Here is a 19917-nt window from a genome sequence, read left to right as displayed (position 1 = left end):
TACGGATGGGTCCAGGGGTCAAGTGGACTGTTCCATCTCACCCCCTAAAATGTATAGTTCACCTAACACCTGTAACCCTCCTCTAAAACTTCAAGTGCCTGTAACCCCACTAGCCCAAGCCTTGCTCCAGTCCACCTTGAAGCCCCCTGATAAGGGGCTCCGAGGGACCACATGGCCTCTTGGAACTTCCCCTCCTCTGGGAACTCCCCCTCTCCTAGAGCATCCTTTTGTCTCTACCCTCCCGCATCCTCTCAAGCCTCGCCATGTGCTGCGTCTGGCAGCTCGAGGCAGGACCTTTCTGCATCCCTAATAAACCTTATTCCCCAAGAGCAGCCTTCAGAGATCTCTCGTCTCCACTCACCTAAACTGTCCTGGAGCAGGCAGCATTCTCTACACTGAGGTTTAACAGTAAAACAAGCCAGAGAAAACCCTCTCCGCCCATCACCGCCAGTTAGCTCCAAAGGGAGGTGCTCAGCCCCGAACAGGACATTCACCCACATCCTTCCCAAACATTTTTGGCTGAAATTGGTAGAGCAGTGCTCTCCGTTTCACCGGTGGAGGGAGCGGGTCGTTACCTTGGCTGAAGTCGGAGAGGATGTAGGTCTCCTCGTAGCCATCTGCCGCCCTGCAGGCGCTGGAGTGGCCGTAACAGAAGCAGCTGGTGCAGCCGATGGGGTTGTGGGGTTGCAGGTTAAACCAGCCCGGCTGGCACCTGGACGCGGGGAGGAGACAGGAGAATGTGGCACAGGGCAGGCAGAGCTGCAGGGAACCACGGCAGTGTCTCCGTGTGGGACACTGGAGACAGCTCCTTGTGAGCCCAGTCCCGGTGGTGCAGAGGAATGCAGCCCCACAGCCCTGCCACCAAGTCCAAGACTGGAAAGGGACAATGTTCCTGTCCCCATGCCAGGGCGACGGTGCTGACCTGTTGCACAAGTGCCCCTCCACCCTCTCCTTGCAGGTGCAGTGCCCCGTGGTGGGGTCGCAGGTGCCCACGCTGCCCGCGGGGTCACAGCTGCAGGGTCTGGATGGGGTGAGATAAAGGCAGGAGGTGAGCCCCGGTTCCACCCCGCTGCTCCTGCCCGGGGCCGGGTTCCTCCTCACCTGCAGCCACCTTCGCTGAGGCTGTGGTAGCCGTCCTTGCAGCGCTCACACTTCCAGCCTGTCACGTTGGCTTTGCAGACACACGTCCCCGAGCTGTCGCACTGGGGCTGCAGGGAACCTGCGGGGACAACCTGAGGCTCAACCCCAGCCGGGGAGAGACACAGGACGGGGAAGATGGGGAAACCCTGAGCAAAAAATAATCCACCAAAGCCATCCCTCCCACCAAACTCCGTGTGGGGCAGCAAGAGCTCTGTAGCCGGAGCCTGGCACAGCCCCACGCACCGGCGGGGTGGCAGTGGCAGGGCTGGCAGGCTCCCTGCGGCTCCCAGCGGTAGTAGTTCTGCCTGCAGCTCTCGCAGTGGGGCCCGGCCGTGTTGTCGCGGCAGTTGCGGCAGTGTCCCCCGTGCCCGCTGCGCCGGAACAGCTCCCGGTCGTAGAAGCACTCCTCGGAGCGGCCGCTGCAGTTGCAAGCTGCGGGAGAGGCGGGAGGATGGGGTGGGCACCTGGCGGGCACTGGAGGTTACGGCAACCTCCTGTGGGGTCGGATGAGCCAGAGGGACCCCTTGGCTCAGCAGTGAGAGCTTTCGGCGGTGCCTCTGCCCTCGGAAGCAGAGGTGGGGGCAGTGCAATGCACGGAGCAGATGGCTGCACTCGTGGGGTAAAGGGAATGGGAATACTCGGGGTGCTGCTGTGAGGAGGATCCCCGGGCTACGAGTCCTCCCTCTCCCCCAAATTGGAGCAGGTGCAGGAAGGGCAGGAAGAGCCAGGTGAGCTGATGCAGCACCAGCGCAGCCCATCAGGGCCAGCCACCGCTGTGGCCACGGAGCCAGCCGGGGGATACTCACGGAGGCACTCGTGGGCAGCCTCGGCCGTGCCGCGTGCCCAGGGCCGGTCCTGGTAGAAGGGCTGGCAGCGCTCGCAGTCGGTGCCAGCCGTGTGGTGCTGGCACACACACACCAGCTGCCCGGCCTCGTCCGGCGCGCACTCGCTGGCGTGGCCATTGCATTTGCACCTGCGGTGAGACCCCGGCGTGGGGGAGCTGCTCTGAGCACCGGGGTGGGCAGCAGCAGCAGGGGGACGGTGTCCAGGCTGTGCAGTGTGTGACCCTGCTACTGGGCTGGCTGTGGGGTGAGAGCAGCTCAGGCTGTGCTGGCCTTGAGGCCACCCTTCGTGTTCCTGAGGCTCTCCCAGCCTGGCCAGTCGGGAGGTCACACGCCGAGGGTGGCCCGTGCTAACCAGCTCCAGCTGCTGTCCCTGGAGGTGGGACAACAGCTACAGGTCTGTTGGCTGTCTGGGAGCTGTCCCAGCCCTGCTGTCTGGGACAGAGAGCTCTCTCAAGGATGGGGAAATCTTCCACTTCCCCCAGGTGGGGAAGGGCATGTGCAGCACAACCCACGGGCAGCACCAAGTGGGTGCCACCCGCATCTCTATCCCATATCTGCTGCCCTTTCCTGCTGGCAGCTGTGCCAGCTTCTCTGCCTGTGGCCATGCTGACTCCAAGCTCCTCCAGCAGCCTCTGCAGCTTCAGGTTATCTTTCCACTAGAACCCCATGGCTCCCCTTTTGCAGTGCCAGGAACCAGCAGAGTCACAGGGGGAGCAAAATGAGCCCCAGTGTCATTAAAAGCCATTGGGCTGGGAGGAAACAAAGCAAATACAGTTGGTGGCATATGGAGTGGGCTAGTGGGGAAAAGATTTCTGCACAGCTGGGAGGTCTCCAGGTTTAATCACCCATCTTGGCACTTCCAGCTCCAGTTTACACATGGAGCAAGCCACATCTGAGCAGTTTGCCCCAAAATCACAATTAAGACAACACTGAGGTGGGGAGCAGCTGCCCCAGTCCCACAGCCCCAAGAAGGTCCCCATATTTCTGCCTGGCTGCTCCTCACCTGCCACCAACGGAGAAGTCAGATATGGCATAGTAGTATGACTGCAACACCTTGGGGTCCTTGAAGATGTCATCCCCAAATGTGTTGAGCCGGTTCAAAGAGATGAGCAGGTCAGTGACTGTCACCCACTCCTGCAGGGGACATGGGGAAGCCACCGTGGTAGAGAGGTCTGGGCCGCCAACTCCCACCCCAATCAGAACACATCCTGCAGCTTTTCAAGCCGGGATGGAGCGCATTGCCAGCACTTTTACCCCAGCTGGATGCAAGAATGCCCTTGATCCCAAGGCTCCGTGTACCACACCCCTCCCACCCTGGTGGCACCTGCAGCGCGGGGCTTCCATCAAAATTGTAGGCGCTGGGCCGTCCCTCCAGGGTGGAGAAGGCCACGTTGCCCCCGCTCAGCGGGGAGATGTCGCTGAACTCGTCGCTGCAGAAGGCCACCTGCTCGTCCTCGCCTGGCCGCAGGTACTGCCGCGGCCGCTTCCCGTAGGTCTTCTGGCAGGACGCGCTGTAGAACTGGAAGGGCACCCAGGGCCCCTCGGCGCGGCTGCGCTTGTAGATGGCGAAGCTCTCGGGGCGGCTGGTGTGGAACTTGAGCCGCACGTAGGTGATCTCGTAGGCTTTGCCTGGGGACAGAGCCGCCACGCTGCGACCCGCTGCCGGCCACCCGATGGGCACCACAGCCTGGATTACCCCAAGAGCATCCTGGGGCACCCACCACAGCTAAAATCCCCACCATCACCCAGCTGCCCTCAACCAGCTCCTCCTTGGTGCAGCCCAAAGCCTGTCCAGGTCCAAGCTGGCTCTCGCCCCAGTGCAATGCACCACCACACGCCTTGTGTGGGTGCATTGGGAGGGTTGCATGGGCAAAGAGCAGTTCCAAATCCAGGCTCTATCCAGCAACTGTGGGGAAGAGTTAGGCCCACAGCACTGAAAGCATCCCCAGAGAAGTGGTGTTTTAGGGATGGAGAGTTGGGAAGGGTCAAGGTCAATCCCTTCCCAGGGAGCTCCATGCCAGGACCTGGCATCGCTTCCATCTTTGCTGGGATGAAAACAAAGAGAGGCCACCAATCCTTGGGGCATCCAGCGAGCTCTGAGAGAGCTTGAAAGAATTAGCAGAAAGGAGAAGAGAAAACACCAAAGTGAACATCAGACCCATTTAATTGCCAGAGATGAAGGACCAGCTCAAAGCCCGAATTGCTCCATAACAGCACCACTCCTGACAGCACAAAACAATTAGCTGCAAGGTTTTGGCTTTATTTGAAAAGATAATGAGTTGGGAATGTTCGAGGGGTTATTCCAGGACTAGGAAAACAAGCCTTTAATTGGGCCCATATGAATACTGTCGCGTATGTGCCGCGACTTTGCTGCGGGGGAGCCGAGGCAGCCGGCTACCAGCGCTGGGAAAAGCAGCTGCATCCCATCAGGGGTGCAGGAAGCGCCCGGCAGAGCGCCCGGACAGGGGCACAGACCCACTCCCAGCCCACCCGGAGGTGATGAGGGCCAAGGAGGGGCTGCAGCTGGGCTGTCCCACCCTTGCCTGGTGTCCCTCTGGGACTGCTGCGGGCTGGTGACAGTGGGGTGCCCCTGTCCTGCGCCCCGTGCAGGGGGGACGCCTGGCAGGCGCCAGTTCCCAGGCTGCACGGTCCCAAGGGGGCTTCCTACCAAAACAGTGAGGTCGGGGCCGTCACCTCCCAGAGCAGTTTCCTCTGGGAGAGGAAGGGAAGGCAGGGCTGTGTCAATAAACTGCCCCAAGTGGCCCCACACGAGGGGAGGGGACGTCCACAATGGTGGAGCCCCAGTTTGGTGCCTCCAGCTGGGGTGGAGGAGATTCACTTTTCTGAGGAATTTTCATGAGAGGAGAAATTTGGCTGATTAAAAAGCCTGTCTGAGAATTTTCATGTGCTTTTTCCAGACAGGCTTTTTAATCAGCCAATTTCTCCTAAGGGGAAAAGAAAAATCCAGAAAATAAACCAGGTTTGTTGTCTCCTCTTTGCTGCTCAGGTGTGACATGTCCCAAAGCCAGATGTGCTGCTGGACAGTGATGCTGGGAAGGGTGCACAAGCAGCACCAGGACCCCTGGGTGCTCTCCCAGCTGTGCTGTCACTCGAATAAATTGTGCACCTATCTCCCCCTGAGCCCAAACTGCAGCTTGTACTGCTCTGGGGCTCCCAAGAAGAGAATTATGGAGAGGAGGAAAGGAGCATGTGGGACAGTCATGTCACCTACATGTCCTGTCATCTCTAGTCCCATGGGAAAATCAGAGTCACAGACACAGATAACGCCTGATCTAGACACTCCAAAATGAGCCATTGGCATTCAAATTTCTTCCTGAGGAGCCCTGGTGTCTGTTGCCTTTGCAAGGCACAGATATTTTGGGTTCCTTCCTGACATCTGATAGGGCAAATACAAGAGCTGTGGACACTTGGGATGATCGACCAGCTGCAAGCCCACTGCACCATAACAGCACGACTGGAACCTCACGGGGAGAAGAGATTTAAAGGAGCATAAATCTAATTAACGCCAATCAACAACATGCAGGTAAACACAGGTCTTGACCAAGTCATCCCATGTCTTATTTAATAAGCTCCCCAGGCAACCACGCTGCAGAACTTACAAGAGGTGTGACTGAGCAAGACAGGCAGGCTAGGGGGGCACACTACATGGGATGAAAAACCCAATTACTTGCTCAGGAGCAAGGACTCAGCCCAGGGTGCATTCCAGAGGACTGCAGGGGCCAGTTGGGCTTTTCCTGCTTAACCCAAGTGAAAGCAGTAAGGCAGCAATAAAAACATCTGTGGCTGGGACAAGAACAGGCCCTGGCAGCTGTGGGAAAGGTCAGACAATGATGTGCCAAGCACCAAGATGGCACATTTTAGCATGGCAAGATAAAGGGGCCATGCAGGAAGAAGGGCACAATGGCAGAAGATGCTGCAGCTCATGAAGGTGAGCAGGACAGGCTGGGAGATGAGCTCAGTGCAATGCTTTAGTCTTGGCTGTGTTAACAGAGACAGACACGGCAGGGCAGGCACAGGGACTGGACTCCACTGGAAACCCGAGTGTGGGGTCCAAGAAGGACCACAGAGGAACCAGGGAAGAGCTGAAAGAAGGACAGAGGGTGGGAAGGAAGCCCCGGGGCATGCAGAGCCCGCACATGTCGCTGTGCCGAGCTGGGACTGGTGGCCACAAAGTCACCCGGTGGCAGCTGGCTCAGCCACCCAGGCTGCATTCGGGTGGTCTGTGCCCCGGGTCCCCCACCAGCAGATTCGGGACAATCTCACCGCCTGCCTTAGGTGGACAAGAGGCCGGCAAATCCCCTCTGTCAGGGCTGGCAGGAGCAGGGGGTGAGGATGGCAGGGGGTGAGGATGGCCGGGGAGCCCGGCCCCAGCCCGGGGACAGGACCAGATGTCTGCCCGCTGGCAGGGGGCTGGGAAAGCAGCGACCACCACCCAGCCGGGCAGCACCCCCCGGTCACTGCCGGGGCCGCACGGACCCTCCACCAGCAGGGCTCGGTGCCCCCTCAGCAGCTCCAGCCGCAGCCCCTCCACTACCCGCCTTCGGCATGCAGATGGCAGGAGACTGCAGAGAATGAAGATTTCACAGCGCTGGCCAACAGCCAGGAGAGTTTAGATGGCAGGAAAATGTTATAAAACCTTTTTAAAATGCCAGGCATGCCCCTTGGGTTTAAATACCCTCCAGGTGGGCGGCTCGCACAGTATTTAAAACACAGAGGGTCGATGCCAGCTGGGGAAACCCACTCGGGTTGCAGGGTGTGTCTGGAGCTCGGCACCCTGAGACATACCAGGCACCCTGAGCAACGCAAGGGGGTGAAACAGGAGGGGCTTGGCACCCATGGTAGTCACCCTCCCCGGGCAGGGCTCTCCCAGGGTAGGAACCTTCTGCCTCCTGCTCCGCAGGCTTCCAAAATCAGTGAAAAAAAAAGCAGCCTGGGGTGAAGGGGGAGCAGGCACTCCGGGCATGGCTGGCTGGGAAGCAGCACAGACAGGCACAGCTCCTGGCATCCTGGGGCTCGGCTGATGGACAGGGCAGACCCTCCCCGAGTCCTTGCAGTGCTTTGCAGAGGGCAGCTCCTTCCATACACCCCAAAAAAAGCCCAGGGATGGGTTCTGTCCTTAATCCAGCACTGGCAGCAGGAGTTAGAGGGTGCAGGAGCACCCACCCTGATCTCGATGCACCCGCCCCCCAGGGCTGTTACAGTGAGCTCATGGGCACTCTAATTCCCCTGTCCCCGGGACCCTGTGACTCTGATCAGGATAATCCTGGACCCCTCCTTCCTGCCCCAATGAGGCTGGCAGAGAGCCAGGGAAGCCCACCCTGTCCAAAGTCTATATAGACCCCCGACATTTCCTGTTCGTCCTCTTTGCCCCGCTCTCCCCTTGGACACCACAGAATAAAGAGAGCTGAACCAACATATACTGGGGTAAGAGCCTCTACTGGAAATCTTTGCCATTTCCTGATATTCCTCCCCCCATAGCCTAGGACCTCTGAGCTAGCCTGATATTCAGGGGGCTGTGCGAGGGGGGGAACGCCACAGGGCTGCTGCCGGCACTTACCCAGGCGCAGGGTGATGTTGACGGAGTTGGGGTACTGGATGCCGAAGGCCATGGACTGGCTCTGCCACCAGGTGCTCTCCTCCTGGCTGTGGAAGTCGGTGAGGAAGGAGGCGTTGTGGTGGCGCCGGGGGTCGGCGGCGTCGCAGCGGTGGCACAGGGCGCTGGCGTGCTGGCCGCCCGTGTGCAGGCAGTAATCCTCGGGGGGAGAGCCGCACGTGTTGGTGGCCTGCACGGCCCGGCCGAAGGCGGCGTTCTCGAAGTCGGGCATGCAGCGGCGGGGCCGGCCCCGAGGGTCCCAGCAGGGGGACGAGCCCCCCAGCCCCAGCCCCAGCAGGGCCAGCAGGCAGAGCCCGGGAGGCTGCGCCATGCCTGGCTCTCCCGGCCGGAGCTGAGCCTCCTCTGGATGGGCAGCGCGGCAGCAGGCGGGACGGGACGGGATGGGATGGGGTGGGATGGGATGGGACGTGTCCCCCTACCCGGCGCCTCCTCTCGCTCCGAGGTCCATCTTGTGGAAGCTGCTGGGAATGTCGAAGTATGCGAGGCAGAGCTGTGCAGTTTGGGATCCCCGCAGGACATCCTAGTCCCCAGGCCGTGGGGATGGGACCATCCAGCGCTCCATCCCCAAAACAATTCCATTGCTTTGTGGATTGGGGATTTGCATCTTCAGCTGCGTGGGCATAGCTGAGCTCCTCCATTCCTCAGCCCTGGGAATGAGCTTGTGGTGCTTCACATGAGGCTTTTCCTTCAATTGGTAGGGATCACCACTATTTTTGCAGCCCCAAAATCAAGAAGGGATTAGGAAAAGACTTTGAAACAGATTAACTTTGAAGCACCTTCTTCTCCGCGTGCTGATTTATGGGGGGCACTGACTGCTCTCCCACTTACACCAACCTGCCTGGGTTGTGGGTCTGTGACACCCCATCTCCTCCACACCAGCACCCTCGAATGGGGGTCCCATCCCTGCCTGTTGCCATAAGCCAGCCCAGTCCCCTGGACCTGGCTGAGGGCACATTCCTGTGGAGGCATCTCCGTGGGGTGGCAAAACCAGATCATCACCAGACCTCATTAGCAGCTTGCAGCTAATGCTAATTATAGTCTGTGCCAGGGGAATCCTTCTGGGGACTATGGAACCCTCTAGGTTTGATCCGTGGTGGCAGAAGGGTGACAGCAAACAGGGAGAGAGGCAGCCTGGCACGGAGCCGTGCCCCTGGGCAAGCCCTGACCTACACCCCACAGGGGCTGTATTTGCAAAAGTGGGATGCACAGGGGAGCTCTGCCTCTGACCCCCATACCACTTCACTGAGCTGCCCACAGGGGCTCTGGAAACTTAGTACTCATTTATAATTTAAGCTCCCTTCCTCCCCTTCCCTTCTACTCTTATTTATTTTATTCTCCTTCCCCGTACACCCTGCGGGAGAAAGCACCAGAGGGGAGCTGTGAATCAGAGTCCTGGGCAGCGGCTCCGCAGCAGCGCCGTTTCAAAGGCCCATTATCATATATTGACCCAGGCTCTGCCAGCCAGAGCCAGCTCCTCTGGGAAGGCTGAACTTCCCAGCATCCAGGAGCTGTGCAGCAGCTGCCTGGGAGTGGGATTGGGCAGCCAGTGGGAAACCCACTGTCAACCTCCAGGGAGAAAGAGAAGGGTTTGCAGCTCAATAATTGCCCCGTGCGTTTCCACCACCAGTTTTAATGGGATTTGCACCCTGCAGAGATGAGGATTTCCAGGTGTTTTGCTTTTCCCGTGGCACTGAGGCTGTAAGCTCTGGACAGGAGATATAATCATAAAATACTCTGACTTGGAAGAGACCCAAAAGGATCATTGAGCCCAACTCTTAAATGAATGACCCATATGGGGATTGAACCCACGACCTTGGCACTATTAACACCATGCCCTAGCCAAATCTTTTGTGTCATGGGTTTGCCTCCTCCTCCTCCTCGGGATGCAACACACATCCCTGAGAGGATTTGCCTTCCCCTATTACAGAGGGGTGCACCTTAGGGAGTGATGACACCACACAGCCAGGGCTCAGGGTGCTGATGAGTTTCCCAATCTCACCTGCTCCTCCAGCACATCCCACTGGGCTTGGAGGGATGGCCCAGAGCTCGGTGGGAATTGGTGTGGCACTGCTGTGCTCAGCAGTGGGGATGGATGCTGCAGCTGGGCTGGGAACTGCACATTCCCAGATGGATTCAGCTGTACCCCAGACTGGATGAGCCCTCACCAGGCTCCTGCTGGGTGGTGGGCACAAGTTTGCCCCTTGCCCAAGGAGATGCCCTACACTTGCTGTGCTCCATCGGTAACAAAGCCCAGCCTCACGTGAAGTTCTCTGCACCTGGAGAGATTTCACCCAGTGCTCCAGGACTTTGGTCCAAGCCCTTCAGGGATGTTGTGACCAAGGTTGTGATGACACCAACCTGTCCAGGAGCCTTCTTCTGCCCCAACACAGACCTGGAACCCTGCAAGGGTTAAAAGCCGTGGAGGCGGCGAGGAGAAAATGTTCTTCTGATTTGCTTAATGAACGTTAATTAAGAAGACAGAAGATAGCAGATTCCTTCAGGGTAGAGATGAAAGGCCCGTTAATTAAATCTGGAGAGCAGGAACAGGGCCAGCTGATTCTCCTCCTGATCAGACCTGACAAGGCAGGGGCAGGAGCGAGGTGTGCCAGATCCCACAGCCCCTCATGTCCCACAGCTCCAGGCTGGCAGCATGGCCAGGATTTGGCAGGGTATCCACCACTGGGTGCCACTTACCTGCCTCCAGCACCCGTGAGGCTGAGGGTGGCCCCATCAATCCCCTGGAGCTGGGGTGAGAGCTGGGTCACTGCCCCAGGCTCCGCTGCACTCCTGGAGAGGCTCTGTGAGATGGACACCCCTTAGTTTCCAGCAGGAGCTTCTCCCAAAGGGATGACTGCCCTTGCTGGAGGAAGGGGAACACAGGATGGCCAGGTCCATCCTGAGGAAGAGGAGAAGAAGGTTTGGTCACCCAGCTTGGTGGTTTGCCCCAGGTCCCACCATCCACAGGAGCTGGCCACAGGTTACATGGGAGAGGGTCAGGAAGGCACTGACCACCACCTGGGGCCATGGAGGGACAGGCCTCTGGGATGGACACCTGCCTGTGTTTCAGCACACACACTGCCTCACCTTCCTAGAACAGGCAGCTCCTACCACCAGTGATTTGCCAAAAATGGTTTTTCTGCCTGTAGCTGAGACCTGGGGCACAGTAACAGGATTCTGCTGGCAGCCTGCTGCCTCCATGCTCTCCTCCAGCTTTTAGCACAGGCTTATTTTTAAAAGCAGAGCAATTGAGCATCCCAAATCACAGCCCAAAAACCACAGCAGCCCTACCTGGCCTTCCCTGACACTGTGTCCAGTTCCCTCTCCCTCTGCCTCCCTGACCCTGGGACAGGAGCAGGGGTTGGAGGCAGGCTGAGCTGGAGGATGCCACGAGCATTTCAATGAGCACAGAACACGCCCTGCCACTCTCCCAGCACGCACAGCCCTGCGAGGGGGCACACTGGGGTGACAGGGGGCTCCTTGTCACACACAGCAGGGAGCAGGAAAGGGCAGCTGCCAGCACACCCCCCAGCTCTGCTGACCACGGAGTGAAGACCCCATCTGCAGCGTAGTGGGAAGCTGAACCTGCAGTGTCAATAACGGCTGGAGCATCTCTCGCACACGCTGGCTTATTTTGTAAACCTGAACTTTGCAAAATGTCACAAAATGGAGAAACGAGAGGCCTGGGATGAGTAAATCTCCATTAGAAATTCCCTGGGATGGCAGCAGTCGTGTTCTCACTCGATGATGGCACATTCCAGCCCAGCCCAGCCCGAGGAGCGGGGTCATGCATGGCGCTGATTGCAGAAAGTATTTAATTAACACTGCTGTAAACGGAGCGCTGGAGATGCCAGGCAGACCACGGCGGGCCACGATGCTGCTGAGCTGCAGGAAGTTTTGCCAAGGCTGACAGGAGATGAGGGAGGGCAGAGAAAATCCAGTCGATTTTGCTCCCTGCTTTGCCACAGCCCTCAGGGGGAGGATGGGACAGTGACACTGCCAGGATGTCCCCTGAGCAAGAAGGCTTCACCCTCAGTGCCCAGACGAGTGGGGAAACCCCATAACGGGTAAAGGAGCTCTCTCCCAAAGCAATTATCAGGGTGCACATCACTGTCCTCTTCCCTGATGCACAAACGGTCTAAAGTCACCTTTTCAGAGATAATCATCCCCAAATTCTCTTAATACCTGGCAGACAGTGAAAATAGGAACATCTCGGCTTCACTCGTGCATGACCACAAGCTCATCATCTCACTGATGAGCTGAACTACTCCAGATCTGACCCAACTCAAGGACACAGGGTGACAGTCAAGCCATCACTATCCCCAGGACACGCATTTCACCCATTGCATGGGCTCAGGAGGTCAGGCACCACGGCAGGAGGAAGCACCAGGTCAGAGCAGGACCAGCCAGTTTCAGGCACAGCCAAAAAGGACCTTTTTTCGCCTGAGCTCATCAGCAGCTTAATGACACTGGCTAAAAGGCTTCAGAGTCCCTAATCGCTCATCATATTACGGCTGCTCACAAGTGAGGCCAACCAGTACAAACCTCCTCGAAGCCTTTCTAATTAATGAGCAGAGGCTTAGGCTCTCCCAGCCCAAAAGCAGCATCTCAGCTAAAACCAGCAGCCCCCTGTTAGCCCCAGTTCCCTTGATAAACCCCTTTAATGGGCTTGTCAGCATCACCTGAGGCCACCTCATGGGCTAACAAGGCACATCTGTCTGTGTGTTCCCCCCTGCCTCTCTGCTGTGGGTGGGGAGATGTCCATCCATCCGTCCATCCATCCATCCATCCATCCATCCATCCATCCATCCATCCATCCATCCATCCCCACCCTGGCAGGAGCCGTGGGATGTTGCTGCCATGGCTGTCCCTAATCCTCTGCTGGATCCCTGCACATGTCCCTTGCCTACCCCATCCATGAGGTGCTGGATTTCCCCTTCACCAGGAGGGAGGGTGACAGCTGAGCAGCAGCAGATGCCACCAGATGGTCACCACGATGAGACACCCGGCTAAACCAGTAACTGAGAGGACACTGGAGCCCCTCATTTGCCGAGTGACTCCCTGCACTGGTCCCAAGGGGACTGAGCTCAGAATGGTGGCACTGAGCTGCTGCCCACAAAGCCTCCAGGACCTTTGCAGCACTGAAGCACCAGCACTGGCACTGCCACAAAGGTTTGTGGCCACACTCACAGCCTGGACTGTCCCCTGAGAGTGGCTGAGCACTCGCACCTCATCACAGAAATGGTTTCTCAGGGGGCTTTGGAAAATCAGGCTTGGAAAGCACTTAAGAACTTTTTAATCCTGCTTTTCCCCAGCCCCCCAGAGCCCATCACTGTAATGAGGGGTGAGTGCTCAGCCCCTCTGCCGGGGGCTGCCTCCCCCCTCCCTCCCACTCCCATCCATCAGAGGTGCCCCAATATTCTCTGTGACAAACAAAAGTTGTTGCGATACCTTTGACTTTAAAGTAGGAGAAATAACTCCTCTGTAACGTGATCTACCGTGTCTTTATATCCCCAGGCGTGTCACCCTGCACTGGGGCCGGGGCTCTGATTTAATATTCTCATGGAAACCGGTGCCCTCATCCAATTACCACGGGGATTTCGGTGCAGGCAGCAGCTGAGCCACCGGTAGCCCCCGGCACAGGAATGATCCCCTGGCACGGGAATGATCCCCCGGCATGGGGATGAGCCCTACGGGGAACCAGGCCCACGGTGACCTCACCGGGGTCACCCCAAAAAGTGCTGCAGGGGGTCCCGAGTTAATTTGGCACCCCCAGATACCTTGGGATACTATGCCACACTCGGGTGGGAGCAGGGATTTATGCAACAAATAAATCTGCAGGATGCTGGGAGGAAGCTCAGGATGCTCGGCTGGGTGGGAGAGCCAGGCTGCTTAGCCAAGATTCAGTGTTTGATTCCAGGTGGCTGTGCCAAGGACTGGGTTAGACTGGGAAGCACTGGTGGGAACTGGGAGAGCAAAGGGAAAACAAAGCCTCGCTCCAGGCGGCGGCAGAGAGCTCGGTGGGAAACATCCCTGGAGATTTCCACTTCCCGCGGGAATAAAATCCTTCTGTTTCCAACTGGGATGCCTGCTGCACCGCATCCCCCTCCAGCCACGGAGGCTGCATGCTCCCTGGTAATCCTGCATCATTTATTTTCATTGGCTGACAGAAAAAAAAAATGCCATCAGAAAAGCGATGCTAGCGATGCTGGCTGGCATAGAAAATGTTGCTTTAATTGTATTTTATTTGGCAATAAGAAAAGAGTAGCAAGAACGAAGCCTCGAGATATCCCCTCTCTCCCCCCCATTTAAAATTTCAATTTGGTAATTTTATGACAATGTTTCTGATAAAACCCAACAAAGCACATTAAAGTGAGAGAAGTGATTTATCCTTTTCAGTGTCACGTGATCTTTGGGTACATTTCCCAATCTATATATATTAAGACAGTTAAAAAAAAACCCAAAAAACCAAAACAAACTTGTTTGGCTTTTTTTCCATGTCAACTGTTATTTTTCAACCATAAAGCTTACTATTTTTTCCAACCCTGGTTTCCTGCTTTCTGATGCCTAAAGGCAAAAGCAGGGAAGTATTGGACATGCCATCTGAAAAAACCATCACGGAGCAGCCCCACTTCCTTCATCCCAGGCCTGGCCATCACACCATGTCCTGCTGTGATTTTACACTTTCAAGGCCATTTTCCTTGAAAATTTCCCTTCCATCCTGTCCTCAAGGAAACTGTGTCATTGATTTACTGTTGAAATGGAAGAGGCTGGCTCGTGCTCAGCCTCTCCTGATGCCGATGCCAGCTGGGAGCTGCACAGGCTGGCCATGATTTGGGGGTTCCCTGACCTTTCCCCAGCATCTCCACAAGTCAGGAGGATAAAACCTCCAAAACCAACGTGACATTCAGAAACCAAACCACCCATACATAAACCTGAGGGTTTCTCTGTGCCACCTGGAATCAAACACTCTGAATCTTGGCTAAGCAGCCCGGTTCTCCCACCCAGCCGAGCATCCTGAGCTTCCTCCCAGCATCCTGCAGATTTATTTGTTGCATAAATCCCTGCTCCCACCCAAGTGTGGCAGCGACGCCTTCGAAGCACCGGGTGTTCCACACAGCGTGGGGGGGGCTTGGGAAGGGGTTAATGGGTGGGCACAGGCAGAGCTGGGGAGTTGCTAGGAGACTTGGGGCTTTGGGATGCTGGATGTGATGCTCAACCAATGGAGAAGTCCCCTGAGGAGTAAATCTGCTAATTTGGGCATCGTTGACTGCAGGGGCTAGGGGTGGATGTGGGTGCTGAGCAGAGCTGACCCTGACCCCCTCCTCCCAGCCCCACACTGATGCTTTCCCATCCTGCTCCTGTGGTTTTGATTAAACCGCTGAATTAATCTCTCGCAATAAACTCGGCTGCTATTGTAGTTTGCTTTGGGATTCATCATCACTTTTGCAGCAAATACAGCAATTAAGCAGAGAGGTATTGGTAGCTCAGGAGGGAAAGCTGGGCTCCCCCAGGCTGATGTTTGGGATTGGGGTACGCAGGTCTGCCCTGGGTTGGTTTTCACCAGCCCAAAGCCCTTTCTGGAGGCTGCTGAGAGCAAGGGGAGCTGGAGGAGGCTCCACTGCCCCCCCTCACCTGCATATGCTCCTCCAGATGGCCCAGGCTGCTGCTCTCCATGTGGGAAAAGGTTTTAAATTAAAATCTTCCCCGTGTTTTTTGGCGATTTTTGGCTGGGTTTCTTTCCCCTGACTTCCCAGCTCTCCAGCCCATTTGCCACCATTAAGCACAGATGGAGCGGCAGCAGGGTGGAGTTGGGTGGGTGGGTGGGTGGGCACAGGGGGGTCTCCAGCCAGGGCTCAGACCCACAGAGACAGCTGTGCACCCCACAGACAGCTGTGCACCCCACAGAGACAGCTGTGCACCCCACACAGACAGCTGTGCACCCCACAGTGAGCCCCTCTCAGGCTGGGGTCAGCCCTATCTCTCCACAGCCCTCCCTGGGTTGGGATGGGATGGGATGGGATGGGATGGGATGGGATGGGATGGGATGGGATGGGATGGGGATGGCTGCAGCTTTCCTGCTATCCACAAGCCTGGCAGAGGAGCAAGACCCACACCGGGGCAGGATCCGGCCCCTCCAGGGACTCTGGGATGCCAACTTTTCACAGAAACGGAGGATTACAGCACATCAGCTCCAATCAATACTCTGCCGTGGCAGAAAGCAAAGGGAAAAGAGGAACAAAAAGAGGTTTCTCATTTGCGGGGGATTTGGGGCTTTTGTTGTGTTTGGAGGGAGGAGGGGGGAAAAAGCTTGAGAAAGGGCTGGGAAGGAAGAGCAGCACTCACCCCTCTGAGACAGGGTGGGACCCTCTGAAACACTCGGGGTGCCAGGGAGAGCAGGTGAGCATGGGGTGGGATTGGGATGGGAACAGGGTGGGCGTGGGTGCTCCATCTCCACCTGGCACAGAGGGCTCCATTCTTTCCTCCCCAGACCACGGCATCTGCAGCAAAAGGGGCAAAAGTGGAGGAGAGGGTTTGGCAGAGGGGAGAGAGGAGAAAAGATGCTCAGCACTGGTCTGGTCCTGCTGAGACCCCCACAAAGTACAACCAGGCTTGAAGGTGTTCCAGACAAAATGGGGGTGTTAAAGGAGGGGTTTTGGAACCCCAAATATCTTGCAGGGAGAAGAACAGAAGTGATGCCACTGACCCTGTGTGGGCTGCAGCCCAAGACCTCTTTGTGGGTGGTTTGTCTCATTGTCTGAGCCATCGATTCCTCCCGTGGAAGAAAGGCCCTGACACAGCAGCGGTGTCCTGCCGTGTCACTCAGCGATGGACAGAGCACTCAGCCCCTGGGAGAGGGGCTCCTTCCCTGGCAGCCAGAACGACCCTTCCTGCTGAACGAGGGGCACAGGGCAGCCTGCACAGGGCAGTGCTGGGAGCAGGAGCTGGGGGCACCTTGGGCTGCCCTGCTCCTGTGCAGGGACCCCCAGAGCAGCCAAACTCCCAGCAGGGCCAGCAGCCAGCGGGACCAGGGCAGGGTTTTGTCCCTGCGGGTCCGTGGCCTGGTGAAGGACCAGCGAAGGACCATCCGGGCACCGCAGCGCTCTCCCACGGCTGCTTGGGATGAGGCTCACGCTCCTCCTCTGCATTCTGCGCTCTCGCCGGCGCGGGGACGAAGAGCTTTGAAGGAGCTGCCCTTTCATTATTAATACGATGATGATGTCTGACGCCGTGCGTGTGCAGCGACGGCTCTGCCTCCCCGGGCTCCCTGCCAAGGAAAGCACACGCTGTCCCCGGGGAGGGCTCGGGGTCCCCCCGCCCCAGCCTTTCCCTCTGTCCTGATGCTCCACACAGCCCCTTTCTGGGCTGGAGCCACGGGACATCGGTGTTCTCAGCGGCTCTGGCCCTGGCACGCCGGGGATGCGCACCAAGCGCGGCAGGACACAAGGAGGGCAAAGTGCCACCCTCTTGTCCCGCTCTCTGCAGCGTCCTGTCCCCACGGGGGGCACAGCGCTGACCCGAGCCAGCCTCTGCCCGTCACCCCCGCTGCAACTCTGCTCGCTGTCTAGGACCACAACGTAGAGGAGAGCGTCTGAAGTGTTTTAAAAGACTCTGTTCAGAGCTTGGGTCTGATCCTGTGTTGCTTTGGTGGTTTTCTTCCCCCAGGCCAAGCCGGGACCCCGGGGCAGCGCGGGCAGAGCGGCTCCGGGAGGGGAATCGCTGCCAGGAGCCGCAGCTCCCGGCAGGACCCGCAGCCTCCCGGCATCCTCACATCAAACCTCTCCCCGTTTTTGCCCTCGGGCCACAGCCTGAGACATGAATCATCCTCTCCGATGCCTATCGATCCGTGCTGGGCTGCTGGCAGACCCCCCTCGTCACCCCCTTCCCTGTCAGCCCCGGGGCAGGGGCTGTGCCCATCGGTGCCCAGCCACCACCGTGTGCCCAAGGCAAGGGGCACCCTGAGCCCCCAGTCCCTCCGGACACAGCCTGTGGAGCCGGGCCCGGGGCTGTGGGGCCCTGGGTCTCAGCTGGCCGTGGACGCCCTTCCCATGTCCCAGTTCCACAGCTACAGCCAGCCCCTATGACAGGTAACAGGAGGTGACACGGCTCAACCTAAGTCAGTGATGAGCCAGGCCAGTGTCCCTGCTGGCCCCTGAGCATCACTCAAGCTCCCAAAAACACGGACCCCTCTGCCAGGGTGGCAACATCCATCCTGCTCACCCCATTGCTGGGAGACCAGCACCTGGGGCGGCGCTGGGACCGAGTGGGACCCCGCAGTGTCACAGTGAGCTCATGGGCACTCTATTGCCCCTTCCCCGAGACCCTGTGACTCTGATCAGATAATCCTGGACCCCTTCTTCCTGCCCCAACGGGGTTGGCAGAGAGCCAGGGAAGCCCACCCTGTCCAAAGTCTATATAGACCCCCGACATTTCCTGTTCGTCCTCTTTTGCCCCGCTCTCCCCTTGGACACCACAGAATAAAGAGAGCTGAACCAACATATCTGGGGTAAGAGCCTCTTTTGGGAATCTTTGCCATCTCCTGATATTCCTCCCCTTCACAGCCTGCTTACCTCTGAGCTGGCTGCGAGGGGCCAGCCCTGCTGGCACAGCCCAGGCATCCCATCCCGCACCACCTCCGCCATTCGGCTGTGGGTTATGTCAAGGTGTGTTGGATTGCAAATGAACCGTCAGCCCCGCTGCACGGTCCCGGCTCCATCTGCAGAAAATGAGTTGCTGGACTTGGAGAATGTCCAGTTGTGCAGCTCGGCGTGCCTAACGCCCAAGGCTGACAAGCCACTGAATCACTCCTCCCCGCGCTGCCAGGCCACATGAAGCCAAGATGCATTTCTTTTTAATGATAAGTTTTTATTGTTTGGAGTTCAGCTTTAACTGCTTCCCGGGGGCCAGCGCCTCCCGCTTCCAGCACGGGCGAGCGGAGCAGGAGCTGAGCCCGGCTGGTGTGGGCACACCGAGCACCAGCGGCCCGAGCTGGCCGGCCTCAGCTGCAAAGGGAAGTCCTTGAAAACCGTCCATGGGGAAGGAGCTGGGCTGCCAGCCACGAGCATCACCCGCTAAATCCACACAAAACACCTCTGCAGCCAAAGGCAGGATTTGCACCTGGCCGGGAGACAGCGCACACACCTCACACACACACACACGGGCACGGACGGCTTGAGGCAGCGCCTGTGCTCCCCTCCCCGCCCCACAGAGCCCAGCCCAGCACACACCCAGCTGTTCCCAAAATAGGCTGTGTGCCCTGGAGAAAAGCTGCTTGAGCCCCTCGTCCCCCACACATGCAACTGCCACCCCTGTGCCACACCTGCCCGCACAGGCAGGCAGCCCCCACCCCAGTGAAGCCACATAGGAGCTGCTGGGAGGTCCCGACCGGGGCTGAGCTCCAGGGACAGAGACCCAGGGGGGTTTGGGGATGCCACCTGCCCAGGGGACAGCCTCATGCTGCAGGACAAGGGGCTGCAGGGCTGCCCAGGGGGTTTCCCAGGGGATTCTCAGCCTGGAGAGAGAACTCAGCCTCCCCCCAGCCGGATTGAAGCAGAGCTGAGCCATCGCTGCTCTCACGATGCTCCTCTGAACCTCTCAGCAGCGCTCCTGCCCGCAGGTCAGACAAGTGGCAAATAAAAGATTTACGGGAGGTGCGGCAAAGCTATGGGAAGGAAAACCACATCCACACGGGAGCGGCGGCACATCAGGCCGGGAGGGAGCCCTGGCACGCAGGGCCAGCTCCACGGCTTTGGGCTGGGAACGCTGGGTTTGGGCATCGCTGTGACCCTGGAGGGGGTGGGGGCGGCTGCTGCCTCGCCCCGCCAGCAGCAGCTTCCCCGAGTGCGCTGGGATTTGCTCGGAGAAGCCTCCCAGCACTTTGGCTACCCCCGGGCACAAAGGTTTGGGGGGGTGGCGATGGCAATGCCACCCTCTCCGCCTCCCCCGCCCAGCACCCTGCCCATCCCTGCCCACCGATGGCACTGAGCCTCACCAGCTCGGGGTGTTCCCCCGGAGGATGTAGGGGCGTCTCTCTGGGAAGGGGGTGAGCGGGTTCCGAGGGCACACCCCGCTCTCCCCCCCGGGCCCTTGCAGCACCCCCGATCCCGCTGCTACCAGCCCCTGCCTTACCTGCTGCAGCTCCTCCAGCTGTGCTGCCACATCTGGGCAGCTGCAGAGCCGGGGGCTGGAGTGAGGGGTTCGGCTCCGGGTCCGGAATGATTGGGGCGGCCGGGGGGCGGCGGGCGGTGCTGGGGGGGCCGGGGAGATCCCCCAGGGCATCACCGGGCGGGGTGCCCGGAG

General features: G+C 58.5%; 1 protein-coding gene across 2 annotated transcripts in view; it reads right to left on the bottom strand.

Moving 5' to 3' along the window:
• LAMC3 (laminin subunit gamma 3) overlaps window positions 1-19870 on the bottom strand; it is a 31419-nt gene extending 11549 nt beyond the window's left edge. Inside the window, exons 1-11 of one of the 2 annotated variants that reach the window (XM_085594147.1) lie at window positions 19747-19870; window positions 18189-18334; window positions 15733-16885; window positions 7564-8327; window positions 3310-3614; window positions 2989-3119; window positions 1947-2113; window positions 1384-1572; window positions 1102-1219; window positions 923-1021; window positions 576-712 (exon numbers count right to left, since the gene is read on the bottom strand). In XM_085594147.1, coding sequence (XP_085450273.1) covers window positions 576-712; window positions 923-1021; window positions 1102-1219; window positions 1384-1572; window positions 1947-2113; window positions 2989-3119; window positions 3310-3614; window positions 7564-7930 — 1513 coding nt within the window. In that variant the 5' untranslated portion in view covers window positions 7931-8327; window positions 15733-16885; window positions 18189-18334; window positions 19747-19870. Of the gene's footprint in view, window positions 1-575; window positions 713-922; window positions 1022-1101; window positions 1220-1383; window positions 1573-1946; window positions 2114-2988; window positions 3120-3309; window positions 3615-7563; window positions 15671-15732; window positions 16886-18188; window positions 18335-19746 lie in introns of those variants that run through there. The other variant, XM_085594146.1, reaches the window with a different exon arrangement.
• Window positions 19871-19917: the final 47 nt, after the last annotated feature.

This window comes from Lonchura striata, chromosome 17 (genome assembly GCF_050655825.1).
Source record: "Lonchura striata isolate lonStrDom1 chromosome 17, ASM5065582v1, whole genome shotgun sequence".
Lineage (NCBI taxonomy): Eukaryota > Metazoa > Chordata > Aves > Passeriformes > Estrildidae > Lonchura > Lonchura striata.
Note: the sequence above shows the minus strand (reverse complement) of the source record. Positions and strands in the feature narration are given on the sequence as shown.